General features: G+C 51.7%; 1 protein-coding gene across 2 annotated transcripts in view; it reads right to left on the bottom strand.

Annotated features, from left to right (window-relative positions):
• Positions 1-15,098, bottom strand: part of LOC129830738 (peptidyl-prolyl cis-trans isomerase FKBP9-like) — a 23,567-nt gene extending 8,469 nt beyond the window's left edge. The window contains exons 1-6 of one of the 2 annotated variants that reach the window (XM_055893421.1): positions 14,718-15,098; positions 12,067-12,212; positions 4,386-4,575; positions 1,493-1,638; positions 810-999; positions 177-322 (exon numbers count right to left, since the gene is read on the bottom strand). In XM_055893421.1, the coding sequence (XP_055749396.1) occupies positions 177-322; positions 810-999; positions 1,493-1,638; positions 4,386-4,575; positions 12,067-12,212; positions 14,718-14,926 (1,027 nt within the window). In that variant the 5' untranslated portion in view covers positions 14,927-15,098. Of the gene's footprint in view, positions 1-176; positions 323-809; positions 1,000-1,492; positions 1,639-3,959; positions 4,322-4,385; positions 4,576-12,066; positions 12,213-14,717 lie in introns of those variants that run through there. The other variant, XM_055893422.1, reaches the window with a different exon arrangement.
• Positions 15,099-16,629: the final 1,531 nt, after the last annotated feature.

The raw sequence follows: 16,629 nt of genomic DNA, 5'->3' as shown, positions 1-16,629 counted from the left end.
AGAGGGGAGGAGGAGAGGGGAGGAGGAGAGGGGAGAGGAGAGGGGGGAGAAGAGTAGAGGAGAGGAGAGAGGAGATTGGCAGAGGTCAGTAAATAATAGCAAATAGACGATGAAATCTACGTTCCATCAACAACGGTACACTGAAAACCTAAACAGACTCACTGTCTTCTACACACCTGTACCCTCCTCTCCGTATCCGAGGTGAGGTGGGACGGTGATGCGTCTCCTCTCTCCGATGCAGACTCCGATCAGGCCCTCGTCCATCCCACCAATCAAAGAGCCCTTACCCACGTACGTGTCATAGGTACGGTTACGGGAGTAACTGTGGTATTCAACAACAGAGGACAATAATCACATGTACAGAACGAGACGCGGTAATTTCAGTTACCAACATATTAAAACATTTGCCCACCCAGAAGCTCTAAATTCAACTTCAATTTCCTTAATATCTAGATTCTAAAGTCTACACCTTATTCAGTCTGAACTTAGAGTGCCATTTTTCTAGTACTGTTTGGATTCATTCAGTAAAATCTTATGAGAAACTAATTTCAGTCTACTATGGTTTGTAAGGTTATACTGCCACCTTGAGGACAAAATAATAATTGAATATAAAGGATAAACACAATGCAGCAGGACCACAAGGAAATAGAGGAGCAGTGTCTACATAATATTTATGAAGTCACACACACACACACACACACACACACACACACACACACACACACACACACACACACACACACACACACACACACACACACACACACACACACACACACACTCTCTCTCACTCTCTCACTCTTCCTAACCTGGAGTCGAAGAAGGTCCCGTCCAGTAGTGATCCGTTATAGTGATATCTGATAAAGTCCCCAGATACACTCTTCCTGAGGCAGGGTTGAGGTATGTCCTGGTTGGTTATTGTGACACCGTCTTTAGGGTTATGGAGGTCCAAGAGGACTACATCAAACACCAGGGAGGCCTGGCCTGGGATATCACTACCTAGAGAGGGAAAGAGGGATGGAAGGAGGGAGAGGAGATATATATATATATATATATATATATATATATATATATATATATATATATATATAGAGAGAGAGAGAGAGAGAGAGAGAGAGAGAGAGAGAGAGAAAGAGGGCGATGAGAGAGAGAGAGAGAGAGAGAGAGAGAAAGAGGGCGATGAGACAGAGAGAGAGAGAGAGAGAGAGAAAGAGGGCGATGAGAGAGAGAGAGAGAGAGAGAGAGAGAGAGAGAGAGAGAGAGAGAGAGAGAGAGAGAGAGAGAGAGAGAGAGAGAGAGAGAGAGAGAGAGAGAGAGAGAGAGAGAGAGAGGGCGATGAGAGAGAGAGAGAGAGAGAGAGAGAGAGAGAGAGAGAGAGAGAGAGAGAGAGAGAATCACACTGGTGATGCCATCTCCGGTTCAACAGTATTAGAGAAGCCTGTACTGGGATAACACTCAGAAAGAACTCTATTACCCAGCAGCACCCACTTACCATCTCCGTTTGATCCGTATCCTAGCGAAGGGGGCATGGTGATGATGCGTCTCTCCCCAACACACATGCCCAGAAGGCCCTGGTCCATGCCAGCGATCAGCCAGCCAATCCCCACGTAGGTGTCGTAGGTACGCAAACGGGTGTGGCTACAGGGGGAGGAAGAGAGAGAGGGGGGAGAGATGGGGAGTGAATGAGAAAATACTTCATAGAAGACTACAAGCACAGCAGACATGTATTATTGGAAATACTAAATATCCCCCCCTCCTCTATCCTCACGTCCTCTCCTCTATCATCACCCCCCTCTCCTCTATCATCACCCCCCTCTCCTCTATCATCACCCCCCTCTCCTCCACCATCACCCTCCTCTCCTCTATCATCACCCTCCTCTCCTCTATCATCACCCCCTCTCCTCTATCATCACCCCCTCTACTCTATCATCACCCTCCTCTCCTCTATCATCACCCCCCTCTCCTCTATAATCACCCTCCTCTCCTCTATCATAACCTCCTCTCCTCTATCATCACCCCCCTCTCCTCTATCATCACCCCCTCTCCTCTATCATCACCCTCCTCTCCTCCACCATCGCCCTCCTCTCCTCTATCATCACCCCCCACTCCTCTATCATCACCCTTCTCTCCTCTATCATCACCCCCTCTACTCTCTCATCACCCCCCTCTCCTCTATCATCACCCTCCTCTCCTCTATCATAACCTCCTCTCCTCTATCATAACCTCCTCTCCTCTATCATCACCCTCCTCTCCTCTATCATAACCTCCTCTCCTCTATCATCACCCTCCTCTCCTCTATCATCACCCTCCTCTCCTCTATCATCACCCTCCTCTCCTCTATCATCACCCCCCTCTCCTCTATCATCACCCTTCTCTCCTCTATCATCACCCCCTCTCCTCTATCATCACCCCCTCTCCTCTATCATCACCCTCCTCTCCTCTATCATCACCCTCCTCTCCTCTATCATCACCCTCCTCTCCTCCACCATCACCCTTCTCTCCTCTATCATCACCCCCCTCTCCTCTATCATCACCCTTCTCTCCTCTATCATCACCCCCTCTCCTCTATCATCACCCCCCTCTCCTCTATCATCACCCTCCTCTCCTCCATCATCACCCTCCTCTCCTCTATCATCACCCCCCTCTCCTCTATCATCACCCCCCTCTCCTCTATCATCACCCTCCTCTCCTCTATCATAACCTCCTCTCCTCTATCATCACCCTCCTCTCCTCTATCATCACCCCCCTCTCCTCTATCATCACCCCCCTCTCCCCTATCATGACCCTCCTCTCCTCCATCATCACCCTCCTCTCCTCTATCATCACCCTCCTCTCCTCTATCATCACCCCCCTCTCCTCTATCATCACCCCCCTCTCCTCTATCATCACTCTCCTCTCCTCCATCATCACCCTCCTCTCCTCCATCATCACCCTCCTCTCCTCCACCATCACCCTTCTCTCCTCTTTCATCACCCCATCTCCTCTATCATCACCCCCCTCTCCTCTATCATCACCCTTCTCTCCTCTATCATCACCCTCCTCTCCTCCACCATCGCCCTCCTCTCCTCTATCATCACCCCCCTCTCCTCTATCATCACCCCCCTCTCCTCTATCATCACCCTCCTCTCCTCTATCATCACCCCCCTCTCCTCTATCATCACCCCCTCTCCTCTATCATCACCCCCCTCTCCTCTATCATCACCCCCCTCTCCTCTATCATCACCCTTCTCTCCTCTATCATCACCCCCTCTCCTCTATCATCACCCCCCTCTCCTCTATCATCACCCTCCTCTCCTCCACCATCGCCCTCCTCTCCTCTATCATCACCCCCCTCTCCTCTATCATCACCCCCCTCTCCTCTATCATCACCCTCCTCTCCTCTATCATCACCCCCCTCTCCTCTATCATCACCCCCTCTCCTCTATCATCACCCCCCTCTCCTCTATCATCACCCCCCTCTCCTCTATCATCACCCTTCTCTCCTCTATCATCACCCCCTCTCCTCTATCATCACCCCCCTCTCCTCTATCATCACCCTCCTCTCCTCTATCATCACCCTCCTCTCCTCTATCATCACCCCCCTCTCCTCTATCATCACCCCCCTCTCCTCTATCATCACCCTCCTCTCCTCCACCATCACCCTTCTCTCCTCTATCATCACCCTCCTCTCCTCCACCATCACCCTTCTCTCCTCTATCATCACCCCCTCTACTCTATCATCACCCCCCTCTCCTATATCATCACCCCCCTCTCCTCTATCATCACCCCCCTCTCCTCTATCATCACCCTCCTCTCCTCTATCATCACCCCCCTCTCCTCTATCATAGTGTGTGTTAGTAGTGTGTGTTAGTAGTGTGTAGTGTGTGTAGTAGTGTGTAGTGTGTGTTAGTAGTGTGTAGTGTGTTAGTAGTGTGTAGTGTGTGTTAGTAGTGTGTGTTAGTAGTGTGCAGTGTGTTGACCTGGAGTCGAACAGTCTTCCGTCCAGCAGTGTTCCGTTGTAGTGTGTCTAGTAGTGTGTAGTAGTGTGTAGTGTGTGTTAGTAGTGTGTAGTAGTGTGTAGTGTGTGTTAGTAGTGTGTGTTAGTAGTGTGTAGTAGTGTGTAGTGTGTGTTAGTAGTGTGTAGTGCTTCTACACCTGCATTCTAGCTGTTTGGGGTTTTAGGCTGGGTTTCTGTACAGCACTTCGAGATATTATCTGATGTACGAAGGGCTATATAAAATAAAATTGATTGATTGATTGATTGATTGTAGTGTGTGTTAGTAGTGTGTGTTAGTAGTGTGTAGTAGTGTGTAGTGTGTGTTAGTAGTGTGTAGTAGTGTGTAGTGTGTGTTAGTAGTGTGTAGTGTGTGTTAGTAGTGTGTGTTAGTAGTGTGCAGTGTGTTCACCTGGAGTCGAACAGTGTTCCGTCCAGCAGTGTTCCGTTGTAGTGGTACCGTACGTAGTCTGACACCTCTACCTTCCTAGAGCAGTTGTCAGGGGTGTAGTACGTCTCACTCTGAACCCCGTCGTCAGGGTTCCACACGTCCAACAACAGAACGTCAAAATTGAGGATGGCGTCTGAAGGGATGACATCACCTGGATTAAGGAAGAATGACAGTTACTGTCACGTTCCTGACCTGTTTTCCTTTGTTATGTATTTGTTTTAGTTGGTCAGGGCGTGAGTTGGGTGGGTTGGTCTAGGTTTCTATTTCTATGTTGGGTTTTTGTGTTCGGCCTGGTATGATTCTCAATCAGAGACAGGTGTGTATCGTTTGTCTCTGATTGAGAGTCATACTAAGGCAGCCAGGGTTTCACTGGTGTTTTGTGGGTGTTTGTTCTTGTGTCAGCGTTTGGGCCACACAGGACTGTTGCAGGTTAGTCACGTTTGTTGTTTTGTTAATTTGTAGTGTTTTGTTGGTTTGCCATTAAATCATGAATATTTACCAATCCGCATCTTGGTCCGATCCATGCTCCTCCTCGTCTGAGGAGGAGAACGACTACGACAACCTTTACAGTTACACTTGTTCTCTTCTCTTATCACCCCTCTCTCATCCTCTCTTCTCTCACCCTCTCTTCTCTTCTCCTGTCTCTCTTATTCCCTCTCTCTCACCCTCTCCTCTTCTCCTGTCTCTCTTATCACCCCTCTCTCACCCTCTCTTCTCTTCTCTTCTCTCCTCTCTCTCACCCTCTCTTCTCTTATTCCCTCTCTCTCACCCTCTCCTCTTCTCCTGTCTCTCTTATCACCCCTCTCTCACCCTCTCTTCTCTTCTCTTCTCTCCTCTCTCTCACCCTCTCTTCTCTTATTCCCTCTCTCTCACCCTCTCCTCTTCTCCTGTCTCTCTTATCCACTCTCTCTCACCCTCTCTTCTCTTATCCCCTCTCTCTCCTCCTCTCTTCTCTTCTCCTGTCTCTCTCATCCTCTCTTCTCTTATCCTGTCTCTCTTATCCCCTCTCTCTCACCCTCTCGTCTCTTCTCCTGTCTCTCTTATTCCCTCTCTCTCATCCTCTCTTTTCTTATCCTGTCTCTCTTATCCCCTCTCTCTCACCCTCTCGTCTCTTCTCCTGTCTCTCTTATTCCCTCTCTTCTCTTCTCCTGTCTCTCTTATCCCCTCTCTCTCATCCTCTCTTCTCTTATCCTGTCTCTCTTATCACCCCTCTCTCATCCTCTCTTCTCTTATCCCCCCTCTCTCATCCTCTCTTCTCTTCTCTTATCCTGTCTCTCGTATCACCCCTCTCTCATCCTCTCTTCTCTTCTCTCTTCTCTTCTCCTGTCTCTCTTATACCCTCTCTCTCACCCTCTCTTCTCTTATCCTGTCTCTCTTATCCCGTCTCTCTCTCATCCCCTCTCTCTCTACTTCCTCTCTCCCTTTCTCTCTTTCTTTCTCTCAATGTTAGACTCGTCAGATGAACATGGAATGATTTCTTTGAAGGTCCTTAATCACAGTTTATAAACAGGCCAAAGATATTGTTTTGGGGAGGGAGGGAAGGTGAGAGGAGGGGAAGAGGAAGAGAGGAGGGGTAGAGAAGTTGAGGGTAGTTGTGATTAAATCCATACTGGTGAGTTGAGTTCTCTCTGCTGGCAAAAACCCTCCAGCTCCCCGTCTCTCCCTCCCCGTCTCTCCCTCCCCGTCTCTCCCTCCCCGTGTCTCTCCCTCTCTGGCTCTCCCTCCCCGGCTCTCCCTCCCCGTCTCTCCCTCCCCGTCTCTCCCACCCCGTCTCTCCCTCCCCGTGTCTCTCCCTCTCTGGCTCTCCCTCCCCGGCTCTCCCTCCCCGTGTCTCTCCCTCTCCGGCTCTCCCTCTCCGGCTCTCCCTCCCCGGCTCTCCCTCCCCGTCTCTCCCTCCCCGTGTCTCTCCCTCTCTGGCTCTCCCTCCCCGGCTCTCCCTCCCGGTCTCTCCCTCCCCGTGTCTCTCCCTCTCTGGCTCTCCCTCCCCGTCTCTCCCTCCCCGGCTCTCCCTCCCCGTGTCTCTCCCTCTCCGGCTCTCCCTCCCCGGCTCTCCCTCCCCGTCTCTCCCTCCCCGTGTCTCTCCCTCTCTGGCTCTCCCTCCCCGGCTCTCCCTCCCCGGCTCTCCCTCCCCGTGTCTCTCCCTCTCCGGCTCTCCCTCTCCGGCTCTCCCTCCCCGTCTCTCCCTCCCCGTCTCTCCCACCCCGTCTCTCCCTCCCCGGCTCTCCCTCCCCGTCTTTCCCTCCCCGTGTCTCTCCCTCCCCGGCTCTCCCTCTCTGGCTCTCCCTCCCCGTCTCTCCCTCTCTGGCTCTCCCTCCCTGGCTCTCCCTCCCCGTGTCTCTCCCACCCCGTCTCTCCCTCCCCGGCTCTCCCTCCCAGGCTCTCCCTCCCACCCCCCTCCCCGTCTCCCCCTCCCCGTCTCTCCCTCCCCGTCTCTCCCTCCCCGTCTCTCCCTCCCCGGCTCTCCCTCCCCGTGTCTCCCCCTCCCCGTCTCTCCCTCCCCGTCTCTCCCTCCCCGTCTCTCCCTCCCCGTCTCTCCCTCCCCGTGTCTCTCCCTCTCTGGCTCTCCCTCCCCGTCTCTCCCTCCCCGTCTCTCCCTCTCCGTCTCTCCCTCCCCGTGTCTCTCCCTCTCTGGCTCTCCCTCCCCGTCTCTCCCTCCCCGTCTCTCCCTCCCCGTCTCTCCCTCCCCGTGTCTCTCCCTCTCCGGCTCTCCCTCTCCGGCTCTCCCTCCCCGTCTCTCCCTCCCCGTCTCTCCCACCCCGTCTCTCCCTCCCCGGCTCTCCCTCCCCGTCTTTCCCTCCCCGTGTCTCTCCCTCCCCGGCTCTCCCTCTCTGGCTCTCCCTCCCCGTCTCTCCCTCTCTGGCTCTCCCTCCCCGGCTCTCCCTCCCCGTGTCTCTCCCACCCCGTCTCTCCCTCCCCGGCTCTCCCTCCCAGGCTCTCCCTCCCACCCCCCTCCCCGTCTCCCCCTCCCCGTCTCTCCCTCCCCGTCTCTCCCTCCCCGTCTCTCCCTCTCCGGCTCTCCCTCCCCGTGTCTCCCCCTCCCCGTCTCTCCCTCCCCGTCTCTCCCTCCCCGTCTCTCCCTCCCCGTCTCTCCCTCCCCGTGTCTCTCCCTCTCTGGCTCTCCCTCCCCGTCTCTCCCTCTCCGTCTCTCCCTCTCCGTCTCTCCCTCCCCGTCTCTCCCTCCCCGTCTCTCCCTCCCCGTCTCTCCCTCCCCGTGTCTCTCCCTCCCCGTCTCTCCCTCCCCGTCTCCCCCTCCCCGTCTCCCCCTCCCCGTCTCTCCCTCCCCGTCTCTCCCTCCCCGTCCCTCCCTCCCCGTCCCTCCCTCCCCGTCTCTCCCTCCCTCCCCGTCTCTCCCTCCCCGTGTCTCTCCCTCCCCGTGTCTCCCTCCCCGTGTCTCTCCCTCCCCGTCTCTCCCTCCCCGTCTCTCCCTCCCCGTCTCTCCCTCCCCGTCTCTCCCTCCCCGTCTCTCCCTCCCCGTCTCTCCCTCCCCGTGTCTCTCCCTCTCCGTCTCTCCCTCTCCGTCTCTCCCTCCCCGTCTCTCCCTCTCCGTCTCTCCCTCTCCGTCTCTCCCACCCCGTCTCTCCCTCCCCGTCTCTCCCTCCCCGTGTCTCTCCCTCTCTGGCTCTCCCTCCCCGTCTCTCCCTCCCCGTCTCTCCCTCCCCGTCTCTCCCTCCCCGTCTCTCCCTCCCCGTCTCTCCCTCTCCGTCTCTCCCTCCCCGTGTCTCTCCCTCCCCGTGTCTCTCCCTCCCCGTGTCTCTCCCTCTCCGTCTCTCCCTCTCCGTCTCTCCCTCCCCGTCTCTCCCTCTCCGTCTCTCCCTCTCCGTCTCTCCCTCTCCGTCTCTCCCTCCCCGTCTCTCCCACCCCGTCTCTCCCTCCCCGTCTCTCCCTCCCCGTCTCTCCCTCCCCGTGTCTCTCCCTCTCTGGCTCTCCCTCCCCGTCTCTCCCTCCCCGTCTCTCCCTCTCCGTCTCTCCCTCTCCGTCTCTCCCACCCCGTCTCTCCCTCCCCGTCTCTCCCTCCCCGTGTCTCTCCCTCTCTGGCTCTCCCTCCCCGTCTCTCCCTCCCCGTCTCTCCCTCCCCGTCTCTCCCTCCCCGTCTCTCCCTCCCCGTCTCTCCCTCTCCGTCTCTCCCTCCCCGTGTCTCTCCCTCCCCGTGTCTCTCCCTCCCCGTGTCTCTCCCTCCCCGTGTCTCTCCCTCTCCGTCTCTCCCTCTCCGTCTCTCCCTCTCCGTCTCTCCCTCCCCGTCTCTCCCTCCCCGTCTCTCCCTCTCCGTCTCTCCCTCTCCGTCTCTCCCTCCCCGTCTCTCCCTCCCCGTCTCTCCCTCCCCGTCTCTCCCTCCCCGTCTCTCCCACCCCGTCTCTCCCACCCCGTCTCTCCCTCCCCGTCTCTCCCTCCCCGTCTCTCCCTCCCCGTCTCTCCCTCCCCGTCTCTCCCTCCCCGTCTCTCCCTCCCCGGCTCTCCCTCCCCGGCTCTCCCTCCCCGGCTCTCCCTCCCCGTCTCTCCCTCCCCGTCTCTCCCTCCCCGTCTCTCCCTCCCCGTGTCTCTCCCTCCCCGTGTCTCTCCCTCCCCGTCTCTCCCTCTCCGTCTCTCCCTCTCCGTCTCTCCCTCTCCGTCTCTCCCTCTCCGTCTCTCCCTCCCTGTCTCTCCCTCCCCGTCTCCCTCCCCTTCTCTCTTCCCCGGCTCTCCCTCTCCGGCTCTCCCTCCCCGCCTCCCTCCCCTTCTCTCTTCCCCCGGCTCTCCCTCCCCGGCTCTCCCTCCCCGGGTCTCCCTCCCTCTCCTCCTCCTTTTCTTCCTCTCAATTCAATTCATTTCAAAGGGCTTTATTGGCATGGAACCATATTGCCAAAGCAAGTGAAATAGATAATTTAAAAAAAATTGAAATTAACAATAAAAATGAACAGTAAGTATTGCACTCAAAGAAATAGAGACATTTAAAATGCCATGTTATGGCTATTATGCCTCTCCCTCTCTCTCTCTCTCCCTCTTCCACACACAAATCTATAGAGGAGACACCTACATATACCTGTCCATACACGCCCCCTCCCCCCATCTCGCATTCTCTCTCTTTACCCGTCTCTACATGTCAAGTCAGGCCACACATTCCTGTTCTAATCTCTCCTCATGCAAAACCAACCAATCCGCTTGATGACCTCTTTATAGGCACAACGACATGCTAATACACACACACACACACTAATATGGACAAACACACTCCTGCCACTGTGCAGTCTCCCCTGTGAATGAGGGTACCGCCTACAACAAGACTCCTCCTCTCTGTGTTAGTTGTTAGAGGGTTGGTCTCCTCTCTGTGTTAGTTGTTAGAGGGTTGGTCTCCTCTCTGTGTTAGTTGTTAGAGGGTTGGTCTCCTCTCTGTGTTAGTTGTTAGAGGGTTGGTCTCCTCTCTGTGTTAGTTGATAGAGGGTTGGTCTCCTCTCTGTGTTAGTTGTTAGAGGGTTGGTCTCCTCTCTGTGTTAGTTGTTAGAGGGTTAGTCTCCTCTCTGTGTTAGTTGTTAGAGGGTTGGTCTCCTCTCTGTGTTAGTCGTTAGAGGGTTGGTCTCCTCTCTGTGTTAGTTGTTAGAGGGTTGGTCTCCTCTCTGTGTTAGTTGTTAGAGGGTTGGTCTCCTCTCTGTGTTAGTTGTTAGAGGGTTGGTCTCCTCTCTGTGTTAGTTTTTAGAGGGTTGGACTCCTCTCTGTGTTAGTTGTTAGAGGGTTGGTCTCCTCTCTGTGTTAGTTGTTAGAGGGTTGGTCTCCTCTCTGTGTTAGTTGTTAGAGGGTTGGTCTGAGCTTCTTACAACACTAATCTGTCAACCAGCTGATTGATCTGATATTCAGTGGCAGCAGCTAGCTCAGCCTGCCCTGTGTAACAAAGTAACAAACAGCTTGGCTCCAGGCAGCGCTCACTTCCTGGTCTGTGATGTCAGAGTGGGCCGATTCCACATGGAGCCGAGACCGCCCACTTCCTGTCCTCCTTCCTCTGTGTGTTAATGAATACTGTACACAAACATGCTGTACTCAGGCCTACACACAAACACATCCTCGTGCGACCCATAGACCCAACCGCCAACTGCATCCAGAGCTACAGCTTCTACCTGTGTTCGTCATCACACAGACAAGACAGACCAATGTTTAGAACCATGTTATAGGCCTACCGTAAGCTATGTTATAACCATGTTATAGGCCTACCGTAAGCTATGTTATAACTATGTTATAGGCCTACCGTAAGCTATGTTATAACCATGTTATAGGTCTACCGTAAGCTGTTATAACCATGTTATAGGCCTACCGTAAGCTGTTATAACCATGTTATAGGTCTACCGTAAGCTATGTTATAACCATGTTATAGGCCTACCGTAAGCTGTGTTATAACCATGTTATAGGCCTACCATAAGCTATGTTATAACCATGTTATAAACCTACCATAAGCTATGTTATTACCATGTTATAGACCTACCATAAGCTATGTTATAACCATGTTATAGGCCTACCATAAGCTATGTTATAGGCCTACCATAATCTGTTATAACCATGTTATAGGCCTACCATAAGCTATGTTATAACCATGTTATAGGCCTACCGTAAGCTATGTTATAACCATGTTATAGACCTACCATAAGCTATGTTATAACCATGTTATAGACCTACCATAAGCTATGTTATAACCATGTTATAGACCTACCATAAGCTATGTTATAACCATGTTATAGACCTACCATAAGCTATGTTATAACCATGTTATAGACCTACCATAAACTATGTTATTACCATGTTATAGACCTACCATAAGCTATGTTATTACCATGTTATAGGCCTACCGTAAACTATATTATAACCATGTTATAGGCCTACCATAAGCTGTTATAACCATGTTATAGGCCTACCATAAGCTGTTATAACCATGTTATAGGCCTACCATAAGCTGTTATAACCATGTTATAGGCCTACCGTAAGCTGTGTTATAACCATGTTATAGACCTACCATAAGCTATGTTATAACCATGTTATAGGCCTACCGTAAGCTATATTATAACCATGTTATAGGCCTACCATAAGCTATGTTATAACCATGTTATAGGCCTACAGTAAGCTGTTATAACCATGTTATAGGCCTACCGTAAGCTATGTTATAACCATGTTATAGGCCTACCGTAAGCTATGTTATAACCATGTTATAGGCCTACCGTAAGCTGTGTTATAACCATGTTATAGGCCTAACGTAAGCTATGTTATAACCATGTTAAAAGCTATGATTTCACAATGTTAGAAGCTAAACACACAAATTACAGGTGCGGCAGGTAGCCTATTGGTTAGAGCGTTGAACTAGTAACCGAAAGGTTGCTAGATCGAATCCCTGAGCTGACAAGGTAAAGAATCTGTCGTTCTGCACCCTGAACAAGGCAGTTAACCCACTGTTCCCCGGTAGGCCGTCGTTGTATGTAAGAATTTGTTCCTAACTGACTTGTTAAATAAAGGTTCAACAAAATGTACATAAATACGTGAAAGATGATCAGCTGAGTACATGTAGTTGTTGATTGGAGGAGAGGAGCTGAGATCTATTTTCTCCTAAACCTCACGTATAAAGTTGAATAAGTTCCATTGGGTGTTGTAGACTATGCTCTAAGTAATGTCATACGTTACGTTACGAGCTTACCGTGTCCTTCCTTCCCATAGGCCAGTTGTGGGGGGATGGTGACCAGGCGTCTCTCGTTGACACACATCCCTACCAGAGCTCTGTCCATCCCTTCAATCAGCTGCTTCTTACCCACATACACATTGTAGGTGCTACCGCGGTCATAGCTGTAACACACGCACACACACACACACACACACACACACACACACACACACACACACACACACACACACACACACACACACACACACACACACACACACACACACACACACACACACACACACACACACACACACACGTTATGGGAGCTGCCAACATCTCAACCAAAAAAGACAGAAAGAGAAGAAACAAGGAAAACACAAATTTACTCACCCAGCCACTCACTCAGTCAGTCAGTCAGTCACTCAGTCACTCAGTCACCCAGCCACTCACTCAGTCACTCAGTCACTCACTCACTCAGTCACTCAGTCACTCAGTCACTAAGTCACTCACTCAGTCACTAAGTCACTCACTCAGTCACCCAGTCATTCACTCACTCACTCACTCACTCACTCACTCACTCAGTCACTCACTCAGTCACTCACTCAGTCACTCACTCAGTCAGTCATATGTAGCTCTCTGTCCAGTAATTTGTCATTGCTTGGCTGTGGTGAGACTGTGAATAACATGCCGCGTCACCAGGTCTGAACTACTACACCAGCCAACCGCATCTCAGTTCTTCCCATGCACATTGATGCTTAAGCCTACTGGTCTGGTCTACTTTAGCCCAAGAGTTTACATGAATGAATGACTGAATGACCTATTAATGAGATGTTTAACCTGATCCGTTTGCTGGCCTTGCATGGCCTACACTCACACACCTGGAGGTTAAACCTGTGTGTTCATGACCTACACTCACACACCTGGAGGTTATACCTGTGTGTTCATGGCCTACACTCACACACCTGGAGGTTATACCTGTGTGTTCATGGCCTACAGCGGGACAGGTATAACACCTTGCCCACATACATTATTATCAGCCGGTGTATTTAGTAGCAGGAGAGAGAGATCTAGCTGGTACGTCATAATAAAGTAGAGACAGTAGATGCAGCTGGTCTGTCATAATAAAGTAGAGACAGTAGATGCAGCTGGTCTGTCATAATAAAGTAGAGACAGTAGATGCAGCTGGTCTGTCATAATAAAGTAGAGACAGTAGATGCAGCTGGTCTGTCATAATAAAGTAGAGACAGTAGATGCAGCTGGTCTGTCATAATAAAGTAGAGACAGTAGATGCAGCTGGTCTGTCATAATAAAGTAGAGACAGTAGATGCAGCTGGTCTGTCATAATAAAGTAGAGACAGTAGATGCAGCTGGTCTGTCATAATAAAGTAGAGACAGTAGAGCAGCTGGTCTGTCATAATAAAGTAGAGACAGTAGATGCAGCTGGTCTGTCATAATAAAGTAGAGACAGTAGATGCAGCTGGTCTGTCATAATAAAGTAGAGACAGTAGATGCAGCTGGTCTGTCATAATAAAGTAGAGACAGTAGATGCAGCTGGTCTGTCATAATAAAGTAGAGACAGTAGATGCAGCTGGTCTGTCATAATAAAGTAGAGACAGTAGATGCAGCTGGTCTGTCATAATAAAGTAGAGACAGTAGATGCAGCTGGTCTGTCATAATATAATAGGAACTGTTTTCTCTGGAGTGATAGTTAAATCCAGTTATTCTTCAGTTCAGGCTTGGAGACTGAAGCAGAGTCTCTCTCTCTCTCTCTCTGAGTGAACTTCTCTCTCTCTCTCTGAGTGAACTTCTCTCTCTCTCTCTCTCTGTTTATCTCACACCCTCTCTCTCTGAGTGAACTTCTCTCTCTCTTTCTCTCTCTCTCTGACTGAACTGCTCTCTCTCTCTCTCTCTCTCTGACTGAACATCTCTCTCTCTCTCTCTGTTTATCTCACCCCCCTCTCTCTCTGAGTGAACATCTCTCTCTCTCTCTCTCTCTCTCTCTGTTTATCTCACACCCTCTCTCTCTGACGGAACTGCTCTCTCTCTCTCTCTCTCTGACTGAACTGCTCTCTCTCTCTCTCTCTTTCTCTCTCTCTCTGACTGAACATCTCTCTCTCTCTGACTGAACATCTCTCTCTCTCTCTCTCTCTCTGTTTATCTCACCCCCCTCTCTCTCTGAGTGAACATCTCTCTCTCTCTCTCTCTCTCTCTCTGTTTATCTCACACCCTCTCTCTCTGACGGAACTGCTCTCTCTCTCTCTCTCTCTGACTGAACTGCTCTCTCTCTCTCTCTCTCTTTCTCTCTCTCTCTGACTGAACATCTCTCTCTCTCTGACTGAACATCTCTCTCTCTCTCTCTCTCTGACTGAACTGCTCTCTCTCTCTCTCTCTGTCTCTGAGTGAACATCTCTCTCTCTCTCTCTCTCTCTCCCCTAATTCAATTCAAAGGGCTTTAATGGCATGGGGAACATTGTTTACATTACCAAAGCAAGTGAAATTGATAATAAACAAAAGTGAAATAAACAATCAAAAATGAACAGTAAACATTACAATCTTTCTCTCTCTCTCTGCCTGCGTGGCTGTTTGGGCGACCCGGTAATAAAACACGCACATGAGTTTATAGACGTGCACGCTACTCACTGCATGCAGGAACTGCAGGAAGGTAGAGGGAAAGAAAAGGATACCTGGAGTCAAACTTCTTTCCATCGGGGAACATGCCGTTATAGTGGTAACGGACATAGTCCCCTACTTTCACAGCGCGCCCGCACTGCTCCGGCACGAACGTTTTCTCAATCACGATGTCATCTAACGGTACCGGAGGGGCGTCACAGGCGGCAAACGCCACCAGAACCGCCAGATAGATCATCCCGTGCACGCACTGGTTCATTTTCATAGCACTATCTTTTACCGACAAAAATGAAGGTGGTTAACCGAGACTTTAACGGTTTACTGCTCTCTTTTTCACTCGCGCAGGTTGTTTCGGTTCCTGTGATCTTCTTCTTCCCGTTCTGTCTTCTTTCCTTGATCCCAGTCCGTTCGGGCTTGAATAGAATGGGCGCAGGCGCAGTAGCACACAGCAGATGTGTTGACGTGGAAACGGCAAACGGAGGGCCTAGTAGTCACGGCTGGAGACCAAATAGACTGCATCACCACTGCAAGACCCCCCACAAGACCCCCAGACACAAATGTACTACTGTAGAATAGTATACATTGACACATGTAGCCTATATAGGCAAATGCAGTTTGAGGGGATATTACAAGCGGAGCTATGACGGCGTGGGGGTGCGGTGGTGGGCCAGTGTGTAAGTATTTTTCAGGGGATTTCTCTGCCCCCCCCCCTTTAGCTCTCTGGAATGTCTCGACGTGGCAGGGGAGAGGGGAAGCCGCAGAGACAATTCGAATTAGTGGGTGATAGAATATGCTACTTTTCTAACATATAATCTATACTAAACATAAAGCCGAACACAACCGCACAAGCACTTTCATGTTGCCTATTGAAAGTTATAAACTCACCATTCACCTGGCCACTTCTCATTGTCTCTGGGTGAAATCAATCACACTCCATTGTGTGGCCATTTGGCATCTGGTATGGGGTGCAATAGTGGAAAACACTTGATCTGTGACTTTGTCACACTCATTTACATAGAGGTTAATAAGCTACGGGTTAGTGCAGTGGTCTGGTTTCCCCCAACCAGAGTTACTGCAGTAATTAGAGGAGGTGCCCGGAGTAATCCGGGGAGGGAGAGTTGTGTCGGGATAAATGGTGGGGGTTGAGGCGGTCCCTGTCTCACGCAAGGCACAGAGCAGAATGGGGAGGGAGAGTTGTGTCGGGATAAGTGGTGGGGGTAGAGGCGGTCCCTGTCTCACGCAAGGCACAGAGCAGAATGGGGAGGGAGAGTTGTGTCGGGATAAGTGGTGGGGGTAGAGGCGGTCCCTGGCTCACGCAAGGTACAGAGCAGAATGGGGAGGGAGAGTTGTGTCGGGATAAGTGGTGGGGGTAGAGGCGGTCCCTGTCTCACGCAAGGCACAGAGCAGAATGGGGAGGGAGAGTTGTGTCGGGATAAGTGGTGGGGGTAGAGGCGGTCCCTGTCTCACGCAAGGTACAGAGCAGAATGGGGAGGGAGAGTTGTGTCGGGATAAGTGGTGGGGGTAGAGGCGGTCCCTGTCTCACGCAAGGTACAGAGCAGAATGGGGAGGGAGAGTTGTGTCGGGATAAGTGGTGGGGGTAGAGGCGGTCCCTGTCTCACGCAAGGCACAGAGCAGAATGGGGAGGGAGAGTTGTGTCGGGATAAGTGGTGGGGGTAGAGGCGGTCCCTGTCTCACGCAAGGCACAGAGCAGAATGGGGAGGGAGAGTTGTGTCGGGATAAGTGGTGGGGGTAGAGGCGGTCCCTGTCTCACGCAAGGCACAGAGCAGAATGGGGAGGGAGAGTTGTGTCGGGATAAGTGGTGGGGGTAGAGGCGGTCCCTGTCTCACGCAAGGCACAGAGCAGAATGGGGAGGGAGAGTTGTGTTGGGATAAATGGTGGGGGTAGAGGCGGTCCCTGTCTCACGCAAGGCACAGAGCAGAATGGGGAGGGAGAGTTGTGTCGGGATAA

Source organism: Salvelinus fontinalis, chromosome 32, assembly GCF_029448725.1.
Source record: "Salvelinus fontinalis isolate EN_2023a chromosome 32, ASM2944872v1, whole genome shotgun sequence".
NCBI classification, from domain to species: domain Eukaryota; kingdom Metazoa; phylum Chordata; class Actinopteri; order Salmoniformes; family Salmonidae; genus Salvelinus; species Salvelinus fontinalis.
The sequence above is the reverse complement of the archived record's forward strand: the minus strand, read 5'-3'. Positions and strand labels throughout refer to the sequence as shown.